Source organism: Branchiostoma floridae, chromosome 18 (genome assembly GCF_000003815.2).
Source record: "Branchiostoma floridae strain S238N-H82 chromosome 18, Bfl_VNyyK, whole genome shotgun sequence".
NCBI classification, from domain to species: Eukaryota; Metazoa; Chordata; class Leptocardii; order Amphioxiformes; family Branchiostomatidae; genus Branchiostoma; species Branchiostoma floridae.
In genome coordinates, this window is record NC_049996.1 from 2482869 (window position 1) to 2497674 (window position 14806).

General features: G+C 37.7%; 2 protein-coding genes across 2 annotated transcripts in view; one reads left to right on the forward strand and one right to left on the reverse strand.

Annotated features, from left to right (window-relative positions):
- The window catches only part of LOC118405713 (leucine-rich repeat-containing protein 72-like), a 61609-nt gene that overhangs the window by 25488 nt on the left and 21315 nt on the right, over positions 1-14806 (reverse strand). The window lies entirely within an intron of this gene.
- Positions 841-14806, forward strand: part of LOC118405710 (dual specificity protein phosphatase 3-like) — a 29031-nt gene continuing 15065 nt past the window's right edge. Inside the window, exon 1 of the mRNA XM_035805341.1 lies at positions 841-1164. Within this exon, the coding sequence (XP_035661234.1) occupies positions 1107-1164 (58 nt within the window). The 5' untranslated portion in view covers positions 841-1106. The remainder of the gene's footprint in view (positions 1165-14806) is intronic.

The window sequence follows — 14806 nt, forward strand, 5'->3', positions numbered from 1 at the left end:
AAAAACTGCATGGTAACTAATGGTACATTATATAATAAGATGTAAAATAACTCATGATATATTATTTTGTGCTATTATTACAATTTCAAAATTGTATTTCATAGTTGGAATATGATGTAAATTATAGTTTAAAAGACAGCAAAACTCACAAAAAACATGTTGATTTAAAATTCTTTATCACCAACATTTTTTGACTCAGGTCTTTCTTTGGTCACACAATATGGTTACACTATCATGAAAAGGTGGTGTAAAGTAGAAAAAAAAAATCTTTCACTACAAAAACTGAAGTTTAAAATCCTCTACAGTGACATCACAGAAGCTGCAATATCCCAAGGTCATAGCAGGAAGCAACATTGACATATGACCTTACAGTTGTTCTGTATTTATCTTCCAGGAATGCCGTCAATGTCCGATTGATAAAAACTTCGCTTCGGGCTGTTGTTTCCAAGCCTGTTCTTGGTGGAAATTTCCTGCATTGCTCTATATATAGGGACTGGACAGGCCCTAAAGCTGAATGGACTTGTTCATTTTGCTACCAGGGGTGAAGAGGGTATTTTATTCCAGTGTAATGCTATGTTAGTGCCATTAACATTGTCTGTAAAGAAATTGTTATTAATAAAAGTGTAAAAAAAGTGCCTTAATTAATAATTAGTACAGAATATCCAAATATGATTATATTCTGATGACAAGATCAGAACATAATATAGTCCTCCACCCCTATTTAATGTTCCAAGATGGACTGATCCCTATCATGTTATCAACCAAGCCCTTAGTCACATCCCTCTTGCTTCATGATGGTATGTCCTCTTGTTGCTATGGCGACAGCCAATCAGCTTCAAGACAGGGATTTTGGCACACTGTTTACACCCTCACTACATACACTGTACATCAAGTCCTTCCTTATCACTGACTATACCAGTTGCCTTCAGCGTACAGCTATTAGAGTGTTTTGTACTGAGCTATTAGAGATTGACACTCGGGCAAGTCACGGTCTTAAGTCTCACAAAATTGAGAGGTTTCTTCATTCTACTGTCGACTTGTTTGGCTTGATTTGTTTTGGAGAGGGGAACTGTTGCAAGGCGTCTACTCTAGTACACTACTACAGCATGGGGCAGGTTGCGACTAAGGTTTTGAAGCCCTTTCTTCCTACTGGATGCTTCCTTGGTGAGTGTGTGCTAAGACTTTATTCAGTACTTGAAGGGGACTATACTGAAGATTCTGTGTGAAGATCTCCTTTTTAGAGAAAATATGAAACCTCCAGAAAATGTTATGGTCTTTGAGAAATGAATTTGGTTTTCCTGTTTTTTAGACTTTCATAATTTTGTAGTTATTATAAAATGACTAAAATTATTATCAACATATTTGATGGGATTTTAAGATTCATACCAGGACCTCCTTGAAAAAATGGGAAAGCTGCTAAAAATGTTCTTAAATATTTGATTTGTTTTCCTCCTTTGTCCTTTTTTCACTGTTGGGCCAAAAGTTAGTAATATTATTATTATTTTTTAATGAAAAATTTGCAGTATTATTGGTATTGTTCTCTTTTCATTGATTGCTGACAATTAATGGCCTAACTTTCTGACTATTTTGTATGCTATAAAAATCATTGAACATCAAGTTTTAAAATATTCTGCCAAGCTATTACCCAAACTACATGTAGAAATGACTGTCAGTTTGTGAAAATGTGGTATCAGTAATAATATATTGAATTTGGGGGTAAAATTGATTACAACTCAATTCTTTTATAGGTCAAGAGTATAGAAATCTGATAAATTTTTCAGCACCATATATTGAATTATTGTTGTTTTTTACATTTACGTATTATTAAATGTACCATCTTTTTTCTCTTGGGTTAGGAACCTAAGATATACTGTATTCCGCTTCACTAAGTGAGAATTTCAAAAACAAACTCTCAACCTATATTTTTATTTCTTCACATCTTACTTGTATCATAAGCTTCTCTATGATATATTATTACAATATGATGATATTTTACCCAAGAAAGCTGATCCTAGAGCATAAGAAGTGTACTTTCTTCAAGAAAGTCTGCCTTATTCGGAAGAAGTGCTATCGATCAACAGCTGGGTGCAAATGGCTTTCTTACATGTCCGGCATTCAGTCTTGCTGACTCATTCTGCTATAGGGCTTATACAGTTCATTGTACCCACGCACTATCATGTTTGGAAATTCTATTCAGTCACAAACCATGGCAAGTATTTAGTATTAATTTTGATGCTCCCAGGGAATAACAGGCAGGCTAATTAAATTAATGTAAATGTTACATGTCACTAAATAGCATTGTGTGAGCATTTGCCATTCTGCAGTAAAACAAGGAAAAGAAAAATGTCATACAAAACAAAATGAACATGCATGTACAAAGATTATTGGTACATTCAATTGGACTTTTTTCTAATTACCTCCTTGAAAAATGGAGGTATTGCTTTTGGTGTATCTGTGTTTCTGTTTCTCAGCTGGTTATTTGTGGTCAGCATAACTTTAGAACCTCTGGATGGTTTGTAATGATGATATTTGGTATGTAGGGGGAAAAACAAAGATCAAGGTCAATTTTGGGCCTCCTGGTGTGCATGATTTTGGTACTGCAGCAGGACTTCCAGTTTTTGTATCTTTTGTACTGTTCATGCTAGTATTAGTCTTAATTTTTTGGTTGCAGATATGCAAGGAAGAAGTGGCATAAGTTTGGGCTCCCTACTATATCAATTTAGAAGTTAAGAAGATTAGTAAATAAAAACACCAAAATTTGATGTAATAATACTATAAATATACATGATTTCTTGGAAAGAAGAAACTTATTGTGTTACAATTTTATACTTTATATCTGACAGGTACACAAAATAAAACGCTTACCAACAAGCTTTGGGTCATTCCTCTGATCCTTTTCAAGTTGAAATAAGTCTAAGTCACATATGCAGATCACAAGTGTGATACAGCAATGGGCTAAAGATGCTTGGAAGTCGGTATCGGCCCCCGTCTCGGTTGAGGGAAGGTTGATGGGCTCTGATGTAAATGGCCTCTTTCTCCTGAGAAAGTATTATCCTGTTCAGAATCCAGTATCTTCACCTTATCAAAATCCACAGTAATTGTCCCACCGATTCAATGTGACTTTCTTGTGACACCTCTGAATTTACTAAGCTGGGGTGTCTACATGTATGTTCTACATGTGAAAGAAGAAACTTCTTGCTTTGAATCTGCAGCATTTGCCTCAGTATAAAGGACTTATACGCTATGGTGCTCTCTATGATTAAGCCCTTCTTATCTGTATAGAGTGATCAGTTTCATCCTATTACCTGATAACCATAGCTGTAAATATTTGATGATGTTGTCTCTATCCCAGCGGTGTAAGTTGTATGGGTCCTGTAGGTCAGTATTGGTGGGTGAAACCAGCTGAGACACAGGCAACAACATCATATATCACATCATAGGCCATGTTGATTTGATTATATAGATGTCATCAATTTTTGTTTACTCAGTTGTAAAAAAACAAGACTTATCAGTAGTTTTCAATTATTCTCGAAAAGTTAAACTGTAATTTCCAACACTAAAATTGGACTTACCCAAAATTTCCGAGTTTAAAGGGACATAATGTAAAAAATAAAGCCACTGTTTTTGGTCATTTTTCGACATGAATTTGGTTTGGCGCCAAATATTTACGATATATCCCTTTGACTTTTCCAGAATGACTTCTACCTACACAGATTAACATTCGAGTCATTGTCATTGTTAAGTTTTCAATGTTTTATTCAATAAATCGCATAAAGCAGCTGTAAAATTACCAAATATATGCTGCAAGTTGAAAAGAAAATTATCAGGAAACAGGTGATGATGCCGTGATTGCCAAGGTCAAAGAACTAAGAAGAATGAAAGAACAAATTTAAAATCATCTATATATTGTTTGATATCCTCTGTGTGTTCAGTCATTTGAAACCTTCCTGACCCGTTAAATTTTCGACCATGAGTGTTAAGAATTAAATCTTGAGTGCTACTGAGACAGTGGACGAGGAAAACTAAGACGCATGATTTATGAAATTCATCAAGACCATCACATTTCCAAGATGGGAACACAAAAGATTAATAATCCTTGAGTGCATCTATTAGTATTAGAAGGACCGTCTTTGTGATTATGTGTTGGGGCTTAGTGGAGTGAGATCATATTTTCTTTTGAGTCTGTGCATCAAATAGGTGTAAAATTGATGAGAAAATAAGCTCTAAGACTTAGTACTAAAAAAGGAAATTTCACAGGGATTTTGTTTTGCCATATTGTGAAAAAGAAATGTTTGCTTGGTATTAAGTTTGCTATGCAGGCTTTAACTGTAAAACAGATTAATGTTTGCTGTGTTTCAAAGTTTGCATTCAAGAGCGCAATGTGGAAAACTTGAACATAAAATCATAGCGAACATTTCCCCTTTTACAGTATATTGTATTACAATAGGCATGTTATGGACTGCCTTTGTCAATTTGTTCCAATTGTTGCTTTCATACAAACAATAAGAGAGAGAAGCAAAAGGGCAAATATCAGGTGTGCAAAATGATAACAGAAGCCATTAAAAATTCATAATACATATGTCGATCATTGAATTATTAAACACAGGCTCTTGGGACAACTAAGGTGAGAAATACATTCTAGAGGTCTCAGAACTTTGTAAAGACATCAGAAATTGAAATAATGCCTTCAGACGTCAAGTTGAAAGATATGTCACTGTAAAAGACTTAAAGTTTGCAATGATTCAATTTGCAGTAGGGAGAAATTTAGTTTTTGCGGCCATTTTAACTTTGTGGTAGCGCTAAGGCCACAGCAAGTAAATCTTATGGATGACATCAGCGTGCGCATTAATTTTTGCCTGATTTCAGAAAAAAAAACAAGATTTTTTTTTCTTCTGCAGGGATGGTCAGCATGGCGATAAAGTACCAAAATGATATAATGTGTTGTAGCCTAATAATTGTACCTGTAGAAGTGACACTTGTGAGGTACCCAGGACTGTAGTTGTAGAAATGAAACTTATTGGATATTTGTAAAAGTGACACCAATATGGAAGCTATGAGTGTGGATACCAACGTTGTTGGTGATGCCAGTCTACCACACTAGTGTCACTTTTACCACACCAGTACTAGTACATGTCTTAAATACAGGAATGAATGCCTTGTTGGCTCTGATGCCATGTTTTGTCCCTTTAGTTCTTTTTACATCAGTCATCATAACTTTATGGTGCCTATTTTCGAAAATGTAGCCATCTTGTTTTTTTTCACCCATCATGTTTTTTTCCCGCCCTATCGCACTATTTTTGCAGTCTGCAGAGGATGTCATCCATAAAATTTACTTGCTGTGGCCTAATGTAGTCACATGTGCATACTGTACAGTCAGTTAATTAAAACATCAGTTCAGTTGGTCATCACAAAAAATGCGAACTTAAAGCCAGTGCATTAATATCAATATTTACAGTAAGTTATTAAAGAAGCAAGAAAAGTGCTTAGTTGCAAAATATAATGAAAGATGACAACTGCATGCTCATGAGAGAAAAGGAATTCACAACAGATTTAGAGTTTTGTAAGCATACTTTGCCTATGATAACGAATGTTGGCAACTGGAAGAGATACATAGTGTGGATCAAGCTAGGCTATTATTCATCTGTCGCTCCATGTTATTCAAGCTTTCTCTGATCATGTTCAAGTTTGGCATCCAGACCCCAAGAGGGTTGGCTACAACAGCCTTTGTTATGAACTTGACAGAGGAATTCTAAGGCAAAGCTCAGTCTAATATCATTCTTGTTTAAAGATAGGTAAATCCCATCATGATGTCAAAATGGTAATTTGACAATATTCTATTTATGAATAAAGAAAATTGTATTATTTTTAGACTAGAATTTGAGTAGAATATGTAAATCCTCAAGCAACGATGGCAGTTTATCCCAAAAAAGACAGTGAAACTTTGCTACACAATATATAACTTACAAATAGTTGACCAAATGTGTTCAGGTCCAGACCTGAAAAAAGCAGTAGAATATGACCAGATATATTGGCAGGGTAATACATATTTTGGCGCTTTAATACCAATTCAAGAAAATAGCAAAGTAGAGTAACTGTAGAGTTTATAACCATTTCTACCAGCTTTAAGTTCCTACAGTCAAATGTACAGACTTTACATGAAGACAATACTGTAAATGCATTTAAGTTCGCGGAGATTTAATTTCGCGGTAGTGGGAAAAAGGACTTTTCGCGGTGGATTTAGGTTCGCGGTAACACCATAGACTGCAGTGGTCACCGCGAAAACCGCGGACATTACTCCACTGCGAACATTTCTGCATTTACAGTATGCCTGTGGGAGTCGGATAGTCCACCAACTAGATCAAAATCCTTTGTAGAAAATTGTATCATTTGAGTATTGCCCATTCACAAGTTTTCACAAAATGATATCCTCTGGTCACAGTACCTGTACCTGAATTGTCTGTACTGGTACCTACCCCTACAGGGCTCGAAATACCACCTGTATATGCAGGTTAGTGCAGGTAAAATTGGAGCTGTGCAGGTATTTCTGGTGTCTACCTGCACCTAACCTGCACTGGACCATGTACTGGGTTTTATACATAAATGCCCTATGATGTATATGGATTGTTATCAGATCCATTGACTGTTACCACCTATGAAGTATAAAAGAAAAAAATAGCAATGGTTCCTGAACAATTTTAGTCTGATCCATACTTCCTAAATTCAGAGTGGTGCAGGTAAATTTGTCTGCTGCAGGTAATTTTCAATGTTACCTGCACCAGTGCAGGTATGCAGAAAAAAGTATTTCGAGCCCTGTACCCCTACCTGTACCTGAAAATTGTTTTAGTACACTGTGACCTAGATCAGTGATTGCTCCTCAGAGAAAATGTTCTATAGACTTTATTGATTTTCGACAAGGAAATTGGGCCAAGATTGGCATAAGCTTCATGTAATCGGTATCCATGTGGTCAGGCCACAGTTTTACTTAATACTAAATCCTTAAAGTCTAGCCTTCTTAAGGCCTGTGTTGTCTCTTGCTGCTGAGGGCTTATTGGGCTAGAGGCCTGGCCAGTGGAAGAGCTACAAGAAAATAAGAATTAGGCTGGATATTCAAACTCAACTCATGGACAGTGGAAGCAATGTCTTAAAGCTTTTCCATCTGTAATGATATGCACATTAATACTGTAAATTGATTTACGTTCACAAGGACTTGATTTCCTTGGAAGGAGGCTTGATTTAAAGATTTATACAATGTAGATTTGGCATTATTGTATAGTAATGTTATCATAATGCAATCTGTAGCATATCATTTTTTTAAAGGTTTATTTCGTATCGATCTGGAAAGGGGAAACTACATTGTGCGTGGTATTGTTCTGACCAGTACAGATATTTTCAAAATGTCAGAAAGTTCAATAAATCAATGAGTACAGTCGACACTGTACATTAGACTCTGGATATTCAACAGTTAAGGGAATTGTCTTTCAAAATTTATGGTTAAAATCAGGGGAATATTTTTATGAATTAGTAAATCTGTTTTTTATAACATTGTACATGTTGTAATCACAAGTGTGTCTATTAGTTTCTTTGATTTTCAGTTGAGCAAATCCTTCCTTTTTGATCTCAATTAAATACGTATCATGGAACTAAATTCAAGTATCAATGATAGTAAAATTCTCTTTAATCTTCTTATGATTACAAATCTTCAAATAAAATCTAATAGTGCTCTAAAACACCTATCATTAGTAGCTATTCACAATAGTAAATACCATGACTTGTGCAGAAATAGATGGCCTAAAGCACTTGAGGCCAGTAGAAGCTCAACAATCAATGACCTCTTGCCCCCACTGATCACCAGGTGTGCCCGGAGCACCAGTTTAGGGATCAATACATATAGGACTTCAGGAATACAATAAGGAGAATGCCTGGAGGTACCATGAAGTAAACTTAAATGGGGGTCATTTCAAATAACATTAGGGCGAATGGTTAGTTGCTAGGTTTTGGAGATTGTTCTAAAAAATTAATATAAAAATTTCTGGTGTTCGATGATTTAGTAGAAGCACAGACAAATTTGAGCCTTTTTTTTCTGTCTTCAGTTTTTTAGATATTCAATATCCAAAGAGACGGTGATACATGTACTATACTGTAACGGTTATAAAACGTTTAGCATTCTTGTAATGACTTGCCATGTAAGTCCTCTTTTCACCCACAGTATATTTAAGTCCAATGGTCTGAAATTAGACTTACTCAAGGAGGACTGAAGATGGACTTACTCCCTTCATTGGTGTGAAGGACTTACTCTGAACAATAGTCCATCAAACCTAACACCAACATCCCTCAGACATGGCAAAATGGGGACACGGACTTACTGTGGGAGTAACTCCCTCTCTGGCACAAGTTAGTTCATTTTGTGTAAACCTACAGTTTAACTGTAATTCATTATTGTTTACAAAATGTAGGTCCCAGGTCTGCAATCCTACAGTATAAGCAGTGTACTGATTGAGCACTACAAAGTCAACAGGGATGCTGTATTGTCTTATGACAATGTGAGATGCTGCTTTGAGTCGATGTTCTTTACAAAGGTCAAGAATTCAAATTCAATCTCTATATCAAAGGAACACATTCTCATTGACAAATTTCATCATCTGTTGAAACAATATTTAGCATGTCACTGTACAAATACAATGTAGCTGGGGGTTTAATACATCATACACACAAATTTTGTGTAATCTAATGATTAAGCTAAAAGAAGTTCTACCTTGATTGGTTTATAGATAATTATACCATAATGAAATAACAGTGGTCTGCGGCAAGAATTTGTCTCAAAAGTTATGTTTGTAATGATTTTATAACTTTGTGATGAACGACATTTCAATTCAATTCATATTTTCATTATTTTTATATCGACCAAAGGAGGCCATACATTGATTATGACATTTAAAAATTTATTATTGACAATTGTTTTATGCACTGAAATACAAAATTGTGCTGGCATCACGTATAAAACAAAAGCATGCATATGATGTAATCATTTCGTCAACACACCCATTCCGCGCCCTTATATGGTAATCTAAACAAATCAATGACTTGAAAGTGATACCATGTCCTGAGGGAGATCTTTAAGTCCAAGGGCATGACCATACCTCATGTGTTATGTACACTGCCATTGGCCTTCACTGCTAATCTGGGACATCTATTTGTTTAACCCTGACCAATCGCACGTAAGCACTTATGGCTACATTTGTACATCAAAAATTTGAGACAAATCCAAATGACAACAAAATTGCCTACGAAATACAAAATACAATGTACTAATTGTTTTCCTTCTATACTAATTAAAATATAATTCTATTTTAGGCATTCTATGTAGTATTGGTTACTGTTTAACAGTTCCAGCTTAGAATCTCTTTGAACTTGCAATAAAAGATGACCTTGTTGACCTTGTGTATTTAGCAAGTGACCTTGTCGTAACTCATCTGCCTTGTTGATCTTTGACCTTGGGATGGTAGCCATGGTTACTAATCTGATAAGTAAATGTGCTGTACCAATTATAGAAATGCTTATTCAAGTATGCTGTGTTACTTCATAGAATTTGTATTGGGAAGTTATTTAATTTTGATTTTGGAAACGTTTCAATTTTACTTCAGTTGGTATAACAATACTATTATATATATGTATCTTAACCTTGCATGAATGCACACTTGTCAATGATTTAAAGGACATGTACAGTTTCGTGGAATTAAACTATTTTAAAGACCATTATTAACTTTGAAATCATTGTGTCTGTCCTATCTTGTCAATTTTTCTTTCTTTGCATAAGAAGACCACGTGTCTAAAACGACCACTTTGCACTGGTCCCCAGGGTGGTCTTCTTAGACAAGTTTCACTGTATTGGGGTAGTGTGTTGTATGTAGGAGGGGGTTTGGCCCATAATCCAGGAGTTTTGGGTTCATATCCCTTGATATGCCGTTGATCTTGTGGCCTTTGGCGAGGCAACTTTCCTCACTTTGCTCAGGTCAAAATGAGTATCTAGCTTTGGCTAGGACCGTCCCTTGGATAGGACGTTAAATAGAAGTCCCGTGTTTAAGAACTGAGAACCACACAGAGAGAGTTTTTAAGAACCCACCACACTTATTGAAAAGAATATAGGGGTCCTTCCCAGTGTGAGTGGTTCAAAGCCTAAAGTTCTATGGCTGCAACTACATTATTGTAGGAAAATAACGGTTGTATTGAGGTCACCTGAGGTAGTGCATTAAAAACTCTTGTGATGTAACCCTGCCTATTGTAGCTTAATTCAGCCTAAGTCTTTGAAGAGAAGAGTAGTTGGTCCACCCAATGATAAGAATAGTATTTCAATAATGTTTATATAATGTGATTATAACCGATGACAATAATTCATTGAATCACTCGCAGTATGCATGGCAGTCAGAATAAGGTAATACCAGGGTTGGACAAGTCCACTAGGCCAATTGTCCAGGGCAAGTGAAAGTGCTGTTCGGGCAAGTTCATGACCTACCCCACTTGCCCGATCGGGCAAGTAAGATTTTTCCATTGATTGAGTGCAATTTTGATATACTTTTTACTGTCATGACATCAAGCAATGGTCAACAGAGAATTCCATTGCTGGAGGTAAAATTCGTATACCTTACTAGTATTAGTTGTAACAGTGACTTTTGAGTTTTGGGCAAGTGAAAAATTGGTTCGGGCAAGTAAATTTTTTATGTGCTTGCCCGATAGGACAAGTGAATTTTAGAAAACTTGTCCAACCCTGAATTCAGTCTATTGCTAAAATACAGTATGAATCAGTTGCAGTGTTAAATGAGTGTCAACATACATGTATGTACCATATATAATTGTGACCTGACTGTGATCTGAGAGACAAGCAAAATTCCTCCAGGAATTCAGTCTCTTTGACCAAGGCAATGGCCTTGACTTTTCCACCCCCAGATCTTACCTGTCTACTTGGTCAAGTGCGTGCACACGTACTTGCAATAAATTCAACACTCACATGTGAAAGCCTAATAGTGTTCTCTATGCGAAAGTGTTGTTTGAAAGAAACAGCACTTAGGCTAGTATGGGTTGTATTGCTTGCAAATAGACTGTGAAATGGAGGTCAAGAACTTGAAAGAGTTTCTATGCACTGCTGGAATATGCGAACTCAGACATACACATGTACAGACAAAGTATTCTATAAAATCTGGGACAATCTGTAGAGTATAGCAATTCATCTTATCTTTTGTATATTCAGTCAAGGTTTTTAAAAATACTTCTGTATGGTAATGATTACATGTATTACCTTTCCAAAGAAGGTTCAGTGCACAAAATGCACGAAAAATACAAAAGAAAACCCAGAAAATTCTTGATATTCTTCCCTACTTCAGCACCAAGGACAGTACCCACAGGAAATGTACTTCCAGATGCAGACTTTGAGACTGGATTTGAAAAAAAAGGCTCTTATTTTGTAGTGTTTTAGTGTGGCTGCTATGTACAAGGCCTGCTCTTACCCATTCTGTAGGAAGTACCTCAAATACATATTTCTTTTCTCATCAGGTCTCAATGTTAACACTTTGCCACAGGGTTGACGGTGACCGTGACTTCATGCCATGCATGTACTCAATACATAAAATTATGTTACTTTGGTTCTAGTCCATTACATTTTTAGCCTAAAAGTTCACTACATTGCCCATTCTTCAAGAGATACAACAAAAACCCATACATGTACATGTTTCCTTACTGTGAAGGTAGACATTAAGATCATCCTTACTTAAATTTTGAAGCTCTTAAAGAAAAAAACAACAAGAACTCAGTCTGTTATGCCGTCATGTTTTAGTGTAGCTACGTTGTACAAGGCTTGCTTTTCTCTTCAATGTACATTATTCATTTCCTCATTTGGTGTCAATGTTAACACTTTGCCACAGGGTTGGCTGTCAACATGACTGCATGCTGTTTCTACCCAGTATACTTTAGTGATCACATGTCGTGTACAGCTTTCGTATTCCTCCCACACTTCAGTACCGAGGACAGTACCCTCAGGAAATGTACTACCAGATACAGACTTTGAATCCAAACTAAAGAAAGAAAACTTGATGATATGCTGTGTGACCACATTATGTACAAGGCCTGCTTCACTCTTACCTGATTGGTGGGAAGTTCAGACTTTTATCTAGGATTTTATCATAGGGAGTCCAAATTTCTTGGTGAGTCTGGGTAAGTGAGATACATGTAAGTGCTACTATTGTAGGGGTTCTTGGGCATCCACCTTCCAGAGTTTTTGATAATTTTAGGTTAAAGTGGTGCATTCTATGGTATCCTGAGGGCAAAATTACTGTGAAAGAGATCACAGTAAAAGACTGACAAATGACCTATATAGAGCTAGTGGTCAATCAGAATTTCATACTTGTCAGATTATCTGCTCCCCAGTGTAAGGGCATCCACCCCCGTTAAACTCCAGCTCCGGCCCGCACGGTCCAGCTCTTGCCCGCACGGTCCAGCTCCGGCCCGCACTGATTCCAGCTCCGGCCCGCACGTCCCAGCTCCGGCCCACACGTTCCAGCTCCGGCCCGCACGGTCCAGCTCCGGCCCGCACAGTCCCTTTTCCACTAAAAAAATTGGCCAAAAAAGTTTAAAAGTTGCCCATTTTAAGAAAATTCCGGGACGACATGCAAAACTTTTTAGCGCATTCGTTGGCTTACATGTTCGCCCATCCTCTGACCGAATATGACGGCCCAAGACCCGCTGGTTTTTGAGATTACTCCATACCTCCTGTCGCGATACCATAAGTCAGGCACGCCTAGGCATAGAACGCCATGGCCAATGAAAGTTTCCGCTTTACGCACAGAAGGAACTCACGATCTTTAATAAATACAGCTAACATGGATAACATGACTGTCCATTTTCACAACTTCAAACGGTGGTCCATGACCCGGTTCATGTCCGCACACACGACTGTGTCATACAAAGACCAGCACCAGTACAGAAGACATTTGAAAACAAGACATTGTTCACCTCACTTCCTTTTCAATGCGTTTTGAGTAATATCAGTCACCCTCTTTATTCTGTAAAATTGCATGCTGTTTTTCTGTAATTTGTCTATTTGAACAATTGCAACACATCATGTGCTGATTCAAAATGTCAAAACGTTAATGATTTTGTTTACAACTGCAGTAGCAATGTGCATCGAAAATACATGTACATGTAAATGATTTTGTCCCTGCTAACACACCGGGGTCGGCAGATCACAAATCACGAACGCTATCACCGTCGCCACAAAAGCACTAGTTCGTTTGGGCAAGGACAATAGGCAGTACTTAAACACCACTGTTACACTAACAGCAATTGGCATAACCAAAACTAAAAACCTTCTGTTGCACAACTTTCTTCAGGAAACACAAACTTTTGGGCATGACAAATACATCTCATTTGTTGCTAATATGCTCACCATAAAAGTACAACAACTGTTTCCATTGTATACATGTATATCAGACATGTTAATTTGTAAGCATCTATAGATATAAGGTGATACGCATCATCCTGATAGTTATGTATTGTTGTTAGCATGGGCATTTTGTTAGCCACATACAAGTAAATAGTCATCATGGGCAATTTATCAACCATGTACAAGTAAGTAGCTAGCTATAGTCTCTATCATAGGCATTTTGTAAGCCATATAGAAGTCAGTCAGGGGCATGATCGTGATGGGTGTCGCAAGAGGAACCGGGTCATGAACCACGGTCAAAAATTGTGAAAATGGACAGTCATGTTATCCATGTTATATATGTATTCATTAAAGATCGTGCTTTCCTTCTGTGCGTAAGGAAACATTCATTGGCCATGGCGTTCTATGCCTAGGCGTGCATGACTTATGGTATCGCGACAGGAGGTATGGGGTAATCTCAAAAACCAGCGGGTCTTGGGCCGTCATATTCGGTCAGAGGATGGGCGAACATGTTAGCCAACGAATGCGCTAAAAAGTTTTGCATGTCGTCCCAGAATTTTCTTAAAATGGGCAACTTTTAAACTTTTTTGGCCAATTTTTTAGTGAAAAGGGGACTGTGCGGGCCGGAGCTGGACCGTGCGGGCCGGAGCTGGAACGTGTGGGCCGGAGCTGGGACGTGCGGGCCGGAGCTGGAATCAGTGCGGGCCGGAGCTGGACCGTGCGGGCAAGAGCTGGACCGTGCGGGCCGGAGCTGGAGTTTAACGGGGGTGGCATCTAGTGCGTCCTATTTCTTGATATTTTAAGAAAAGCGCGTCCAGATGATGCCATAACGCATGAATGGCTAAAATCCTGGGGAAGTACCTCGGATACATATTCCTTTCCTCATCGGATACATATTCCTTTCCTCTCAATGTTAACACTTTGCCACAGGACTGTCACAATGACTTCATCCCGTGCATGCCGTTTCTCTCCAGTATAATCACACTTTGTGCAGTTTTCGTATTCCTCCCACACTTCAGCGTCGAGGACAGCACCCTCAGGAAATGTACTTCCAGATGTGTCGTCTGGAATGAGCTCCGGCATACTAGTTGCTGATTAGTGCAGGCAGACATTCCAGCTGAAATTTGAACTCTTGTCACTGCCTCTGGTTCTGTTGTGTGCTGCAAGCTAATGAATGATGAAAAGTTTTCGGATTTGCAAATAGAAAAGCTGTCCCTGTAGCTCAACTGATAACAGGCTCGCAGTTGAGCTTCTGGTTCCAACTAGTTGGTAACTAGTAGCTGATTAGTGCAGGCAGACATTCCAGCTGAAGTTTGAACTCTCGTCACTTCCTCTCATTTTGATGTGTGTGGCAAGCTAATGATGAAAAGTGTTTGG